This window comes from Xiphophorus hellerii, chromosome 9 (assembly GCF_003331165.1).
Source record: "Xiphophorus hellerii strain 12219 chromosome 9, Xiphophorus_hellerii-4.1, whole genome shotgun sequence".
In the NCBI taxonomy this organism is placed as follows: domain Eukaryota; kingdom Metazoa; phylum Chordata; class Actinopteri; order Cyprinodontiformes; family Poeciliidae; genus Xiphophorus; species Xiphophorus hellerii.
Window position 1 is genome coordinate 4,868,896 of NC_045680.1, and position 16,572 is coordinate 4,885,467.

At 36.0% G+C, this 16,572-nt stretch overlaps 2 protein-coding genes across 4 annotated transcripts; both read left to right on the forward strand.

Annotated features, from left to right (window-relative positions):
- Window positions 1-578: 578 nt before the first annotated feature.
- Window positions 579-6,295, forward strand: babam1 (BRISC and BRCA1 A complex member 1). The gene is made up of 9 exons (XM_032573188.1): window positions 579-720; window positions 1,740-2,193; window positions 3,035-3,093; window positions 3,177-3,297; window positions 4,021-4,099; window positions 4,173-4,197; window positions 4,286-4,415; window positions 4,500-4,586; window positions 5,930-6,295. The coding sequence occupies exons 2-9, from the start codon at window positions 1,747-1,749 to the stop codon at window positions 6,128-6,130; spliced, it is 1,149 nt and encodes a 382-aa protein (XP_032429079.1). The 5' UTR covers window positions 579-720; window positions 1,740-1,746; the 3' UTR covers window positions 6,131-6,295.
- Window positions 6,296-9,636: 3,341 nt separating this feature from the next.
- Window positions 9,637-16,037, forward strand: plvapb (plasmalemma vesicle associated protein b). 3 transcript variants are annotated; one of them, XM_032572925.1, is made up of 10 exons: window positions 9,637-9,733; window positions 9,840-10,069; window positions 10,639-10,809; window positions 11,219-11,276; window positions 11,562-11,793; window positions 11,881-12,100; window positions 12,881-13,030; window positions 13,519-13,614; window positions 13,784-13,885; window positions 14,262-16,037. In XM_032572925.1, exons 2-9 carry the CDS (start codon window positions 9,866-9,868, stop codon window positions 13,835-13,837), a joined length of 1,185 nt encoding a protein of 394 aa, XP_032428816.1. In that variant the 5' UTR covers window positions 9,637-9,733; window positions 9,840-9,865; the 3' UTR covers window positions 13,838-13,885; window positions 14,262-16,037. The 3 variants fall into 3 exon arrangements, with proteins under 3 accessions (XP_032428816.1, XP_032428815.1, XP_032428817.1); XM_032572924.1 differs by having other exon boundaries at window positions 9,650-10,069; XM_032572926.1 differs by having other exon boundaries at window positions 9,650-10,069; window positions 11,222-11,276.
- Window positions 16,038-16,572: the final 535 nt, after the last annotated feature.

A 16,572-nucleotide genomic window follows, 5' to 3' on the forward strand; every position in this document is an offset into this window, starting at 1 on the left:
AGAAAAAGGCATTCTGAACTCTTACAGTAACATAATATAAATGAGTGTAGTCCAAGTAAAGGCTAGAATTATTTAGTCTGAAATTCTTCTACTGCAGTAAAAGATGACTTTATGACTTTTATGCAACTTTGCTATGGGTAACGATAAGTGTGGCTGAAGTATAAAGAAATGGGTTAAATGTGAGGCAACAGAAGTTTAGTTAACAAAAGAGAAACTGTACAGTTAGGAGCATTAAACTTGGACAATACAATAAGTTTACCAAAAAAAGGCAAATATTGCTATAAAAGTAGAAAGTAGTAGGAGAAAAACACACATTGATACAACATTGCAAAAGGTAATAATTTTTTATTCAAAATAGAAGATTCTTGTTTTGTAAAGTTCTTTCATATTTACAGGCAGAGAAGAAAAGAGATTCTAATATTTGTTTTAACTGCATTCACTCTATTTTTTTTTTAATAATAAATTGTTATTGTCGTTATCACTGATGTTGTTGAAGATTATTTTATTGTGCTCCTGGCGGTCTACAAAACGGAAAAACTTTAAATCAGCCCAAAAACTTCATTACCCACAATGCTGGGAGGACCGAAAGTTCCGGCGGTGTTGTTTCGAACAGGAAGCTAACCGTTCAAAACAAACGTTAGCTCAGCTTGTGATTTTTTTAGCAGTATATATGACAGTTTGTTGCACATAAAACAAAGACGCTTCTTTTTTCTTAAAAACGTAAGTAGTATTTTTCCGATTAATATATGGCGCTTATATATTGAGCTGCTTGTTAATTTTATAGAAGCTAACTAATGCTAACAGCTAAACTTGTTTTTATGTTATCAAGAGTCATTCTGTAAAACGTACCTTTTCAGTACAAAGTGTTTGTTCAACTCCTAAGATCGGTGTGGAGATTTAAAGATAAAGCTAGTTACATGTTCACTTAGAGAGAAAAAATAACTGCAAAACTGCAGAAATAGTGCTGTGATTTGGTAAAATAAGCCATAATGTAAGCTTTGGGACAAATAACGTCCGTCTGAAAGGTAGAGATGTTTTATTAAAAAGGAAAATATGACATATAAGTATGGGATTCAGCCAATTTAAAATATTTTGTATGTCTAAATAACTTCAAATATAATTGTAAAGTTTATTTATTTGTGTATTTCTTCTCAGAAATTGGAATCATATATAGATATATAGATTGATTTCACCCAGAGTGATACATCTGAATATTAGCTTATCAGGATTATGGTGTAGAAGTGGATAGAGTAGCCAAAAAATGTACTGAAGTAAGAATAGCATTACTTCAAAATAATATTACTCAAATAGAAATGAAAAAGTATAGAAGCATTGTTTTTTAAAGCTATTCAAATAAATTTAATGTAATGTTACCACCCCTCAACTAAAACTTCAGACCGGTCTTTGATGATTTCATTATCCCAATTTTGAAAAATAATTTTGAATAGAAATATGTCACATTAATTGAGTTTTCAATTGTGGATTTATATTAACTGTATTGTGATAGCCATCAAAACTAAAACAACTAAATGCTTCAAATAAATCAAATCTTGTGTACTGAAACACTTGTTTCACTGGTGGAATTTAATTGGTGAAATAAACAATGTCTGCAGTGATTTTATTTTAATTCATTCTTAAATCCTTTTATTGATGTAAGTGGTTTATTAGTTTGTTCTTCAGTTTTAAATGCTCCATCTACAGCAGACTGGACTCATCACCTCCACTTTGTTTGCATCCAGTGTTTCCATGGAGACTCCAGAGCCAGGCCCAGCCGATGGAGAGGAACGTCCAGTGGAGCTGCGACCCCGGACGCGCTCCAACCCCGAAGGTGCCGAGGACCGACGCAGCAGCACTGGCAGCCTCGGAGGCAACGGGAACCCGACCATACCTCAGCCGGCAGTGGGGAACCGCGTGGAGGGCGAGGGCGAAGCCTCGACCACCGACAGCCCTCTGAGCTCTGTCTCAACAACGGTTTTGGCCACTACATCTCAGGCCGTGGTTCCCCCTGTCACCGTTTCCGTGGCAGCTGGTTCTGGAACAGCAGCTGGCACCACGGCCCAGCTGTCAACTGCAGCTGTGACGGTCAAAGAACGGCCGAAGGCCCCTCACCAGCAGCCCGTCCTCAGTACGTCCATTCCTCCACCAGCAGAATACCAGCTCCGAGTTCCCAGAGTCAACTGTCCAGAGAAAGTGGTAGGTCCACTGTACACATAAATACTTTCTTATTCAGGAAGTTAAAGTGATCAAGAAAGCAACTCCTCAAGGTTCTGTGTCTATGAAAAAAACTGTAGTTTTTACCTGGCTTTATTAAATTAAATAATTAGGATGTTTAAATCTAACCTCAAAAGTAGAAAGGTTTAGTGTTAACACAATTTGTTGAGTTGTATTAACTTTCCTGGATACCACATTAATCTTGGGGCAAATTTGAGGTCTTCCATCTGTGGGTGTGCATTTATTGTATTGTCCTTTTATTGTAAAATTTTTCATTTTGATTTATTGTTGCCTCAATAAATTTCCATTAATGATGTTAAACAAACAAAAAACAGAACTGACATGTTATTTTTTTTTACTATTTTCTCCACTGTTTGTTCCACAATAACATAAATAAATATCAGTAAATTTGAAAATATGACCAAATGCAGTTAATATGTGCAGTTTAGTGATATAAATCATATTTCTTTAAGTAAGTGGCTCCCTTAAATGGGAAGAGCAGTATTTGTTTTTGTGGCACTATGATTACTGTGCCATTCATGTCATACAGTTAACTAAAAAAAACTCATAATAAATCATTTTTTATCACAATTTTTATTGATATCACAGTAGTAGCATAAAATATACAGATAAAACTTCCATCTGAATCTTTGATGTTTTATTTGAAGCAAATTACAAGATAATGAAAGTAGCTCATTTTTATTATGCCCAGAGAAGCTATAGAATTGAAAAAGCGCATACTTTCTTTTTACTGTGATGTAGATTTACATATGACTTCATTTTAATGTTTTCTATCTTTCCTGCCTTATTTCCCTCTGTACAGATAATCTGTCTAGATCTTTCTGAAGAAATGTCCTTACCTAAGCTGGAGTCTTTTAACGGGTGTGTAAAAACACGGTAGACTGTCTCACTGTTTCATGGCTTTTGAGCTTAACATTGCGTCATTTCATTGTCTCTCTGTTTAGATCTAAAACAAACGCCTTGAACATATCCCAGAAGATGATCGAGATGTTTGTGAGAACAAAACACAAGATCGACAAACGACACGAGTTTGCTCTGGTTGTCATCAACGATGATGCTCTGTGGGTCGGTACACGAGACGCTCAGTCACTGAAACTCTTGCTGGATGTTTATTCATCTTGGTTTAATGTTTTATAATTTTTATCTCTGGTTACTCAGCAAAACCAAAACCTGAACTTATAAATATGATCTAGTATTTAAATTCAAAAATCTAATTATTTTTATGACTTGTATAGTTCTGTTCTAAACACAAATTAGGAAAGATGGACAGATGGAAGGAGGGAGAAGGATGGAAGCAAAAATATAAAGAAGGAAGAATGGAAGGAGAGATGAAAGAAAGGAGATATATAAGGAAGAAATGATGAAATGAGAAAATGAGAGATATAAAAGGAAGGATAGAAAGAGAAATAGAAGGAAGATGGAATAGAAGGAAAAATACAGAAGGAAGAATGGAAGCAGAGTTAGAAGAAAAGAGAGTATGGATGGAAGCAGTGATAGAAGTAAGAAAGGAAGTATGGATAGGAGAAAGGAAGGAAGAAGACAAGAAAGGGCAGAAGAGAAGGAAGTAAGGAAAGAATGAGTCGGTAAGGAAGAAGGGAAGGAAGGACATATAGACAATCTCTGGGTCTGGAGATATTCATTTTTGTCATAGTTTATTTTTCTTTCCTGTTCAAAACCCTGCAACACAAAAACAATTACAGCTCATATATTTTTGCTTTTTGTGTTTTTATTTTATTTTATGAAGTTTGTGGAAATTTCCCTTCATAATTGTTTTGTTTTTTGCCCCAGCTGTCTGGCTTCACATCTGATCCCAGAGAGCTGTGCAGCTGTCTGTATGACCTGGAAACCAATGTGTGCGAGTCCTTCAGTATCCTTCCATCAAACATTCACCAAAATAGCTTTAATACTAAAATCAAGTTACCCTTAACCTAAACATTTAGACCTGGAAGATCTCCTTAACGTCATGTAAGCTATGTTTATGTTTTTCTAATTTTCTCAGATTTGTAACTTAAGAAGAAATGTTTTACGTTTTAAAATCTTGTGTCTGTTGCAGTCGTCAGAAGATTGAGCTGCCATCGATGGAGAACGTTCAGACCATCCCGCCTCCCTACGTGGTGCGAACTGTTCTCATCTACAGCCGCCACGCGGGGCCCATGCAGTTCAACCCTTCAGAAGCTCTCAGTGTGAGTCACTGCTCTGTCTGTGGTGTAGTCAAAGCATCTACCTGTTTTATCTTGTGGTGATCAAGTTTTTTATTCCTGTTTCAGAAAATGCTGCAATCTCCATATTTCTTCTTTGATGTTGTTTATTTGCACAACGGGATGGAGGACCAAGGAGATGAGACCAGCTGGAGGGTGAGTGTTTCCTTTAGTTTTTTTTAAAGACAATATTACATTTTCTTATTTTCTAAATGTATGTCTAAATGTTCACTGTGAAATCAATGAGGTCAGAATTTACCTACAAAACTTGCAGGATGGATGGACAGTGAATAAAAACCCAGAATAAATTGTTCCTTCATTGTCATCCAAATGTGAAAACTGTTTAAATTTGCATATTTTCCAGACTGCGTTGGAAATTGTGTGTTTTTCATATTTTTCTTCCCAAGTTGCATTTTTAAGGCCTGTTTGTTTTTAAAGAAGCATTAAAGTTAACCGTTACTTCTCTGTTCCTGTATGGTCACTTAAAATAAACATATTGCAGAAGATCATCAGTGTTTGGGAAGTTTGAAATTAGTTTACATATACAGCACATCGGAAAGTATTCACAGCGCTTCACGTCTTCTGCTTTTTGATATGTTACAGTCTTACTCCAAATTGTATTATGTCAGTTATCATTATCATTATTATCATAAAATGTGCTAGTTTCACTGGCATTTATGGAAAAAATATCTTGTTATAAGTGAAATAATCTGCTAGTGGGACTAGTACTTATAAAAAAATTAATATTAAGGAATTATTTACTTAAAACAAGCTTCTATATATTGATGAAAAGTTACTTGCAAGTTAGTTTTATCTTACTTTAAGTGTACTAAGATCTTTGCACTCAAAATTAGACTAGAAATACTTGATAAGATTTAGTATTTTGCAGTGGTATTCCACATTCTCTGTTTTACGGTGATACAATAGTATTTATGCCTTCACTGCAAAAAACAAAACAATACCAAATAATCTTTGGTTTAGTTTCTACTGCAAAAATGTTAGTACACTTGAAATAAGACAAAACTAACTTAAAAGCAACTTTTTGGCAATATATAGAAGCTTGTTTTAAGTTAATAATTCCTTAATATTGATGAAAAAGTACTTGTTTGTAATAAGCAAATTATTTAACTTATAACAAGACTTTTTCTCATATTATAACTGAAATATCTGCCTATGGAACAAGTACTTTTTCATTAATATTAAGGAATTACTGACTTAAAGCAATCTAATATATATTGCTGAAAAATTACATATAAATTAGTTTTGTCTTATTTCAAATATACTAAGATGTTTGGACTAAACCAAAAATACTTGCTAAGATTTAATGTTTTGCAGTGGCAAAGGGACTCAGACTTAAGGTTGTTTATGCAAACTTTAATAAACTGAGACAAATAAATTATCAGGACTACTTCCCTTCTTTCATTCCTTTACATTTGTGAGATCTCTTTAAGTTGAGTAGTTCTTTGACCATCTTTTAAAGTGTTTCTTTGGTTTCCCAGGAGACCTACACTTCGTTCTGTACCCTGGACTCCAAAGGCATGTGTTATCGCTTCGAGGTTTCCCTGAGTGGACCCGCCATCGAGCTGCACAACTGCATGGCCAAACTGCTGGCTCATCCTCTGCAGAGACCGTTCCAGAGCCACGCGTCCTACAGCCTGCTGGAGGGGGACGACACCCCGGACACGGAGGCTACAGTGTAAAACGGACAAATTAAAACGGCCTCACTCATCTGTGAAATCCACACATGCTGCAGATTCAGCAGAACTTTTTATTTTACTTTATTTTTTATCTGAAGGCACAATGTTACTGTTATTTTTTTCTTTGGTTTTGAACAAACGTTGTGAGAATGTCTGGGAAATGAGGGTTTCAAGAAGTCACTGATTGTAACCAAATTGTTCTGTTATGTGGTGGTGAAAATTACTTGAACTGTCCTGGTAATGAGGGAGTAAATGATGAGAGTTCAAATAAATAAAAAATAACCTAATAAAGAGTGGAAGTTGCAATGGTTGAATTGTCAGGTTTTGCAAAGATCTCTTTCATATTTGTGTTTTTGCTTCTGAATGTAATGAATTTGAAAGTTTGATTATTTACGAACAAAACAACATCCTGACTGGCTATTTTAATTTTGAGAGACAGAATGTCAACAAAAGATCCATAAAACACACATTAAATAAAAGTTGCAGATTAATTTGTATGTCAGGATTTGATCAGAAACATGTGACTTATAAATTATTAGAAAATATGTTTCTTTTAGTTTGTCAGCAGGTTTGGGTTATTTTTGTTCCTCATTAAGACTTTTGATTCAGTGCCAGAGATTTGCTTTAACTTAATGTTTTTCTTCCTTAGCTGCTCCTTTGTTTCCATGCTGGAATATTTTCTGGGGACTAAATACTGCCTGCCACAGCTTTTTATCTGGACCTCTCCACTCCAGAGGGACTCATAAATAGAACCTTCATCAGGTTAAAGTTGTTTTTATCTGTATAACTGTGAATTTATTGCAAATTATCTGAAAGACTTTCAAAAACATTGGGTTTAAATGACTAACTCCCACCTGCAGGCGGCAGTACTTGTTACTCTACTCTACTGCTGCCTCGGCCATACTTAATGTTACAGTCTGTGATCGATATGCCGAGTAAAAAATGTCACAAGCCAGATAAGCACAAACCTCGCGAAATTTCTATCAAATATCTCTAAATTAGCCTCCTCACAAATCTGTAAATTTGATTTTGAAAAATATCTAAAACCATCACAGAATCCTGGAGGGACTGATCAATTTGAAAACATGTTCAAAACTTTAATTTTAAGAAGTATTTAACTGAGGAGACGGCTATTAATGTTTTAACAGTTTGCTAATAGATTTTATCAAAGTATTCTGGCACAACCGTCACTTTGAGAAATTTTATTTTCTTGACGACGCCCAGAATTAAAATAAGTTTGACATCCCTGATTTCAAACTTCGTTTAGAATATGGCCAGTTTTCTTCACTTTATCGCTGGTGTACGTCACACAATGCGACCGTGTAGGAAGGTTACACAAACACATTGATGGTTTTACCTGAAATGTAGCTATACCCACAACAAAAACTGCACGTAAAAACTTTTCTGGATTGAAAAGGCATATTTAATCCTATTGATCGTATTTTAAATTATTTAGCTGGTTTGGCCAGTAGATGGCAGCAGATTCCACCTTGAAATACATCCAGCTCAGACTGAAAGACCCAACATGTTCTGCTGTCTGAACAGAACTTAGTTCAAATTTTCTAAATCCAACAAATGATAACTTGAACACACATCTTGTTGGATTCCTATGTTGTGTCAAAAACTCTAGAAAAGTCTGAGAATTTCTTTTTAAATTTCCATATTTTGTTTTATCTTGTTATAAAACACAAAAATCTGAATTTTCTAGAAAAGGCAAAGCAATTTTTAAAATAATTATTCATATTTAGATAACCAGTTTTAAAGTTTCAAGCTAAAAGATAAATACAGAAATGGCTTTTTCAGGGATTTTTATGGCTAGATAATTCACCCATTATCTGTCTCATACTGTCACAACATAGTCATAGAAACATAAAATAAAATCAAGCAAGTGTATTTGTTAAAACTATCATTTTGTTGGGCCACAAGCACTTTTGACTCAACAATGTTGAACAACTCTCCATCAGATAGTGTAAATGTGCCACTTATACATCTATTGCCTGAACAATTCTGCAGTGCTTGAGATATATCTTCCTGTCCAGTTGGCTGGTTGTCTCAAAAGGTGTCAGTCTCCAACCGTTTGACTTCCTGCCTTTGTTCAGAGGTCATCAGTCTGCACTGCCGCTCTATCTTCATAAATTAGTCTTTTTCCATTTGAAGGAAGGCTGTCAGACGTGTGGGCGAGCAGGAAAGCGTGACCTGGCGCTTAGAGAACCTTTGGCCCGTCACTCTCTTCCCAGCGGCCCGTTGTGTGCCTCTCGTCATCGGCTCTGATAACAGCTTGGCTGGGATGGAGAGTGCCCTGAGGGAGACTTTGTTATTCCCTCAGCTCTGAAGAGTGACAGCTACCTATTGTTTCTGTTCTCTCAGTCCTCCTCTGCCTTGACTCCTTTCCACGTAGGCTCAGCACAGGATGTGGGGGAAATTTTTTCTGTATTTGTTTGGCTTTTTCTGCTTTACTCCTTAACATGTTATACATTGTTCGTCCTTCACCAGGGAATAGGATGAGGAATTCTGCTCCTGCTATATTTAAAAGTGGCACGGATAGGTAATGCTTCCTGCTTTCTTGAGTCACACAAGTGGAAGTTTATTAAATGTATCCACATTATTTACCAAAAATATGCTTTACACAGTTCTACAAATACTAATTTTATTCCACTTAGATAATCTACTGTTTGTAATTTACATACAAAGCATGCTTTAGAGCTGAAATGATTAATGATGATGAATAAATTATTTAAATAATTTGTCATCTATTCTAGTAATTGATTAATTGTTGACTGCAGTATCAAAAAGGCCATGTGCTGAAAGAACATCCTCACAGCAGGTAATTAAGCATTGATATTTTGAAGATTCACAAAAAAACTGTCTGTGTGACATAACAATATTTTATGGCTTTTATCACAAAAGGCCATTTGGGATAACTGAAAGTAACCTCAGAGAGGACAGTTAAATGGGGTGAAAGGTCAGAGGTGAAGGTATTCTGTTCACAATAAAACCAAACTGCAGTCAAACAGTTCATGACTGTATGCTGATAAAATAGCTTTTGTCCGGTTATCTGCTGATAAAAAGTGGGGGAAAAAATCCTGAAAATGCATGATTTAAAGGTCACATTTTTAATAAACAGCTTCAGAAAAAATATGAACATTGAACCAGAGAAGGGTAGACTGTACTGAAGTAGGACAAATTTGACATATTTTTATTCAAATAAAAGAAATGGTAGAAAAAATTATATTTCCACAGACCTTTAGCTAGATAATAGCCACATATAGTGTCTTAAAAATCTGGATTTTACTCATTGATGTCAAACATCTGTGGGGGGAAATATACAGTAAACTATTCTGTCTTAATACTTGTGGAGAATTTTTTCATTATTATTTGAGTTTCTGTGACAATAAAGTGTTTTCTGTTGAATGGAAAGTTTTTGAGCGTCGATGTTGGTCATTCAGGAAGTAGAGAGGAGGGGGTGTCCAGGACGAACCCTTTATAAACCTGTTCCCTTCACACTCATTAGGCTCCCTGTTCACATCTCTGCCTGATCATTTCGCATCTTAAAAGACAAACAGAAAACCAAGGATTAAAACAAATATAAAACTCAGCTTCTACTTGGTAAACATCTGCTTTTTCTTTGCAGAGAAGATCAAGACTGAAGAATTTTGAAAAAATATTTTCTTTGCTATCAAATAATTTCTTTTACTGTTATCACAAAAACCAGCTGCAAACATTTCACCACCAGCTGCCATGTACAGCTCCAGCTGCTCCCGGGTCAAGCTCGGCCCAGAGGCCCGGCAGCCGCTGTACAGAAACAAAGGAAAGAGCTGCGGCTACTACATGAGGATCATTTTCTTCTTTTCATCCCTCATCCAGTCGCTCATCATCGTCAGCCTGGTGCTCCTGCTCATCTACGGACAGCCAGAAAAGTCTGCAGAGGAGGAGCGGGTCAAGGTGAGTGATTTCCTCTACGACTGCGTAAAAAGTTACTTTTTTCATAAAGTAACTAAGAGTGAAAAAGTATTTGGTAAAAACGCTACCCAAGTAATAAGTAACTGTCCGAACATCAATTATTTATCAGATAAAAAAAATATAACTTTTTTGTTTGGGAAATTTTGGTATTTTATATGTAATTATTCATATAATTACAAAATAAGGAAAAATATTATCAATTACAATTTATTTCAACATAAAACTTTAACAAAAACTGGTTAAAAGTTTGTGTCTGTCTGGTGAAATTTTGGTTCTTCATTCAGTGAAGTTACTTACAGAGGAGAAAAGTATCCAGACATTTCACAATACTTCATAAAAATCTTCTCAAGTAAAAGTAAAAAATACATGTTTTATTATTTTTTTTAATTTAATCTGTACTTACAATGAATGATCTGTTCAGAAAACATTAAAACACCCTACAGCTTAATAAAAATACTCTTAAAAGTTCCTTTTTTCCATAAAGTTTCTCAAGTAAATGTGAATATCCCATTCTGCATTGAACTATTGCTGATTCTTCATGTATTGTGCAGAAGTTGGAGCTGGAATTTAACAAGCTGAGCACAGACAACATGAAACTGACAAAGGAGAAAGTCGAGCTTGGAGCAAAGCTTGCTGCTTGTTCGGCTGAGAAAACGGCTCTGCAGAAAGAGATGGCGAAGCAGCAAGCTGAGGCCAACTTCACAAAATTCAGATTCAACTCTGTAAGTACAGAGAATAAACAAGAGGAAGCTGCATTTTTCTCTGTCAAGTTGCAGAACTGCTCTGATGCACTTTGTCAAGATAACCTGAGATCATCTCATCATTCCCATCTTCACTTTCATTTCTGTTTTTAATGGTACTTCTGTGGAAAAGGGTTAAAGACACTCAAAAAATTAATTCTGGCTTTTTCCCCCTCAGATTTCTGACTTGATCTCAGAAGATGAAAGTCAGAAATATGAAAAAAAAAGTAAAAATCAGTCAGAATTCTTTTCTTTTTTTATTTTCTCTCTTCTGTCCATTTCTGTTGCGTCTCTGTTGGTCATCTTTGTAATAATAGAAATGAAAACCTATTCATTATCTAATTCAGCTTCTTTTATGTTGTTTTTTTTTTAATGGACGAACCTTGAAAAGCAGAAAAGCATCGCTCCTATGCGTTGTCCTCCCTGTCTTCCACCGCCTACATATATCCGTAAGTTCAACACTGCATAAACATCTCTCAACGTAACCAACAACTTTAGCTGTGACTGAAACACTAAGAGTTCATAAGCAGTCCAAAGATGCTTGTAAGGGTTTAACTTTTCAAGTTTTCCAGGACTGAATAAGAATGTAATATGAATTTATTGCAAGTGATTGTCCTGCAGATCCTACTAATGTCTACTAAACTGACTAAAGCATGTAGAAATTATGCAAAACTAAATTCTAGTTGTTAGAATTGATTTTCTTGTGACACAAACCTTCCATCTGAATCCTGCAGATAACACAAAGTGTCAGGAACTCATCCGAAATGAGACAGCACTTGTTAAGTCAAACGTCAATCAGATGGTTCAGAATCTGTTGTCCCAGAGGGACAACGCCTTCAGAGATCGAGACAACGCCATCAGAGATCGAGACAACGTCTTCAGAGATCGAGACGTCCATCTCATGGAGGTCAGGAAACTGCATGGAGATAAGACTCTCCAGGAGGAGAAGCTCACCACCTACAGAAGGTGCCATCCTCTTGTCTGTCTGTCCAGATGGTGCATTTGTCCTAAAATGTAAAGAACAATCTAATGGCGGCTTTTTTTTCAAATCAGGAAGTGCAAAGAAGACTTTGTTCAGGCTCTGAGTGGGATCCAGACTGTGACCACCAAGTTTTTGAATAAGATCGACAACCTGTTCCCTCACTCGCTGACGTTCCACCTCACCTGCAAGAGCCAGAAAGAACAACTGGAGACGATAAAAAGCAACTGCACCAACCTGTCCAGGGATGTGGAGAACAAGTTCCAGCCGTATCTGGACCATGTGGGCGAGAAGGTGCGTGAATGCAGGCTGGTTTACCCCAAAAGCATAAAGAGATTGAAAAAAACCCCATCACTTCAGCCTTAAAAACATCCAATGCTGCAGCAATGTGACAATTTCTCCTGGTTTTGGTGAAAGTGAAGTTTTTTCTCTAGTTTAGTAAAGCAGAAAGAGTTTGGCTGCCTCATGGTTTCATTTAGCATTTGCAATGTTAGTCTAATTAAAAATCTAAATACAGACAGAAAATCCCATCATAACACCAAAAAGAAGAGATAATTAGAATAAACAATTTCACCAAATAATAAGTTAATACTATTACTTAAACCTCACAGGTAATAACCTCGGCCAAATCAACCCTGAAACTTTCCCTCAACACGTTTCTTCCTAAAATCCCCTGCAAAAAACAAGCTGAGCAGGAAACCTGTTTCTCCAGAGAGGAAGTTTACTCACGGCATCATTCCTGCTAAATCCAGCTAAACGACAGATGTCCTGTGAGGCAAACCCGAGGTCAACGCCGAGGTGAAGCTGTCCGCCCTGCTGATGCAGCAGGACAAAAGACTAAACTTATCTTAAGCAACAACGTGTTGTCAATCTTTAAAAAGCTCCAAAGGACAAACAGAAAGCTTTGCCTTTACATGATTTATTTTAGTTTCTTCACCTGATAAACTTTAGCCTTTCCTTTCAGAGTTCAGTTAAACTGACCTGTGCGCCCAATCCCAGATTAACTAGGGAAGGAAATGAAATATTCATTAAACTTTTTGTTTTTTAAAGAGAAAATATGATTTTATCCTGCAGATGACTGAGGTTCAATGGCGGTCCAGTCAGCTAGAGGTGCAAAACTCGGATCTGACCTCCAAACTGCGGCAGTGTGAAGACAAATACAAGACGGCGGTCGCTAAAGCTACCATGGATTTAGACGAGCAGCAAAAGCTTCATGATCAACAGGTAGGTTCTGGAGCAAAACTCTGAGAAAAGCCGTTTTCTTCAGTGACAAACCAAAGTTTAAAGCTGCAGTAACTTTTACAAAAATATGATTTTTACATAGTTGTTAAAACTAGTAGGAGACATATTTCCCCAAATAATCTTCTACTATTATCGTCTGAAGAAACGCACTGCTCTTGGTCAAAAACAACCAATCAGAGCCAGGAGGAGGGACTTAGGCGGAGAAACAAATGTTACAGAAAAAACATTTATCTGCTGTCGTCGGTAGTCATGCTAACTAGCCTGAGCTGATGGGGAGAAGCAGAGCAGAGAGCAAGAGGGAGAGGCTGTGAGCGGTGCGTACACAAGGATGATTGACACTATACTGTCACGATGTAATGATAACTTTAATAAATGGATGAAAAACATGTTTTATAAAAGTTACATACTGTAGCTTTAATGAATAAATTAAATGCATTATTTGTTTTAAATTGGTGCATCTTTTGTTTTAGTTAACGACATTACTGAGAGAGAAAATCGATCAGGAGCAACAACTGGCCCAGAAAGACACAGAGATTCAGGCGCTGCGTCAAACGCTGCCCAGCAAGGTAAGATACAGAGGAGCAATCTCTAAGTAAATATATTGGTTCACATATTATATGTAGAGCTGTCCAGATTTAAGAATTTTGGTAAGGCAAAAAAGGTAAAACTTCACTGTGAGGAAGTAAATGCTCGATCTGTGGTTAACAATAATTAAATCATTCAATCTTTTCACAGGCTGGCCGACCAAACGCTGCTTTCCTGCAGACTGTGCCTCAGCAGGGGAGGTAGGCTGCTACCAACATGTCTGGCGCAGTCAGCTGCAGCAGACCTGAAGTGGTGAGTTCCCACTATGGAAACCTTCCTGATTAACCTACAAATCAAACCTTGATTCAATCTTTTTCATGTTCTCATTTTGCTTGAGAGGGAGAGATAAAATTGACTCATCATTTTGCTTCATTAATCCTCTAACAAGCAGGAGTTTGTGTGAAGCTGCTCATAATTAAACTTGTTTTACTGCATCAATATTGCAATTAATCCCATTTTTCAGCAGCAACAAACAAAGTTGCTACTCATCGTTTAGAGTAAAACTGCAGTTTAGACAATAATACTGGAAATTAAAAGACTTGACTATCTAGTCTATATTTTTTCTGCTCTTGCATGTGTAGTCATTGGTTGAACATGTGTTAATAAATGTTATTTTTATATCTTTCAGGTTGGTTGATATGAGTTGTGAATCCATCTATTACCTGTAGCATCGATTTCCAAAGCACAGAAAACCCACCGCAACTTTGACTGTGAACTTTCAATAGACATGTTTATGTTGCTATTGTTAAGCAATTTGACAAAACCTGTAGATATCATTAGCATAACAAAAATACACTTTTCTACATTTCCAGTATTTTACAGAACGTACTAAACACAATCTGATTATTTTAGTCTAACCTTAAATGTAGATGAAAGTGCAACAATTTCCTGGTTAAACGGAAGCAAGTAGAAATGTTATTTTATGAGATGTAACACTGAGTTAGCATCAAGCTACTGCTAATTAAAGGAGCAGTATTACGTATTTTTCATTTTATAGCAGAATCAATCAATCTTCAGTTGTTTCAAAAAGGGTGTATATATCAAAATATCTTAAGAGAAATTTGACTTTGCAATTCAACACTTTGAAATTGGGCCTCTGTCTCTTTAAGAAGCTTCTGCTCTTTCCGACTCTCCGCCTTCAACAATGTTTCTCCAATAAGCCGTCTACAATCGTTTTCAAGAGCGTTGCAATGAGAAATAGTTTTTATAATGAGCTTAGCAGACTCATAGTTCCAACAAGTGTTAGCTAACTGGTGCTGCTGCTAGTCTGAAGGAGCAGTGTGGGGGAGGCGCTAACCCTTTTGATGGGGAATAACATTATAGCATGATATAAATGTCAAAAACTACATTTTACATAAAAGTAACTGATTAATTGATCATCAGTAAGTGTGATTGCTTTTATAAAGATGGGACTTCAGCCAAATTCCTGGTCCAGTTTGTAAACATGATGTAAAAAACCCCAGAGGAATACAGGTGTAAATATTTTTCTTGTGCGTCGCTCACAAACTAAAAATGGACTCTGACTCACTCCAAAGCAGGTTTGCCCTCTTATTGTCTCAGCGGTCGTAAAAATGCAACAAAGACTCGAGACGAGGACACATAGAGTCGCTGTTTTGTCTCCTACAAGCTAAAACAGCAACATTTATGTTTCCTCGTGATTCATGAGCAGTTTGCACAAAACCACAACATCAAGTCTGGAGTTAGCTGCTCTATTTCTATTTTTGTGTTTATGGTGAGCTTAAAAATAGGTCAAATCTATTAGCTGCCTGTTTTATGGCTTATTTTATAGTTTTAGTAACTATTATAGGAACCGTTCTTTAGCTTTACAGCTTCCTTTTCCTTCCAGAAGTTAATAGCACAAAGGTTTCTGTTGCAGGAAATAGATGCTGGTCCTTTTTTTTTACTATTATTAGAGGTCCATTTTGGTACACATGAACAAGAAAAGAGAAAAAATAGAAACATTGTAAAAGGAAAATTTATTCATCAAGTTCAGGATCAGGTTGAATTCTCCTTAAAGCTTGTGTAAATATTGTACAGATTATTCATGCTGGTGAGTAAAATTATACATGCATTATTCTTAAACTAAATTTTTCCTGCTTTATTATAGTGAATTTACATTAAAATATTTTCCTTTTACTAACGTATTTATGCAAATATACACCTTCTGCTTAACTTTGAGGCACCTATAATAATCTGACTTAAATTTCTCTTTGAAATTTAGGATTTATTTTGAACTTTGAGTTTAAGCAACCCGTCTGCTCTGAAATATGTAAATAAATTGTGTTATTATATTACATATGGCTTGTTGAATCAGAAGTGAAAGTTGCTCTCCTGCCACCAAATGATGAAGGAAAATGAACCACTGATGTTGATAGATCTGTAAATAAAAACTGTTTTGACTTGACTATCTTGCGTTTGTGTGTAACTTTAGGTAAAAAAAAAAAGAAAAAAAAAGTCTCTTATTTTCCTCACAGGAAATTCAGCAGACATCACTCAATGGAAAAGGAGTATTAGTTGTAAAATACAAATTTTCAGCTTTTATTCATATGGTTTGTTTTAGATGAAGAGCTCCAAGTCCCTGTTGCCATCAGCAGAATTGGAAATATGTGGTAAAATTGAATTATGGAACAAAAATTATTCAAAAAGAAGAAAAACGTTGCTGAAGGAAAGTTAAAAGTCTTCTTGGAAGAAAAGGATTTGGTCCAATGAGACCAAAATTATAACTTTTGGTTGCAAAAGGAAACAAAGAATATTAGAGAGTTATATAGGACCCCTTCTGTCAAATTTTAATCGGAGTTTGATTGATGAGTGATTAATGACCCTAATCATTAATTGATTTTAATTTCCGGTCACATGATGCCCCTCCCCCCATCCTGCCCCCCCCAAACCCCATCCGATATTCCTTCACCTTCTGACCTCTGTGTTTTAAAAATAATACA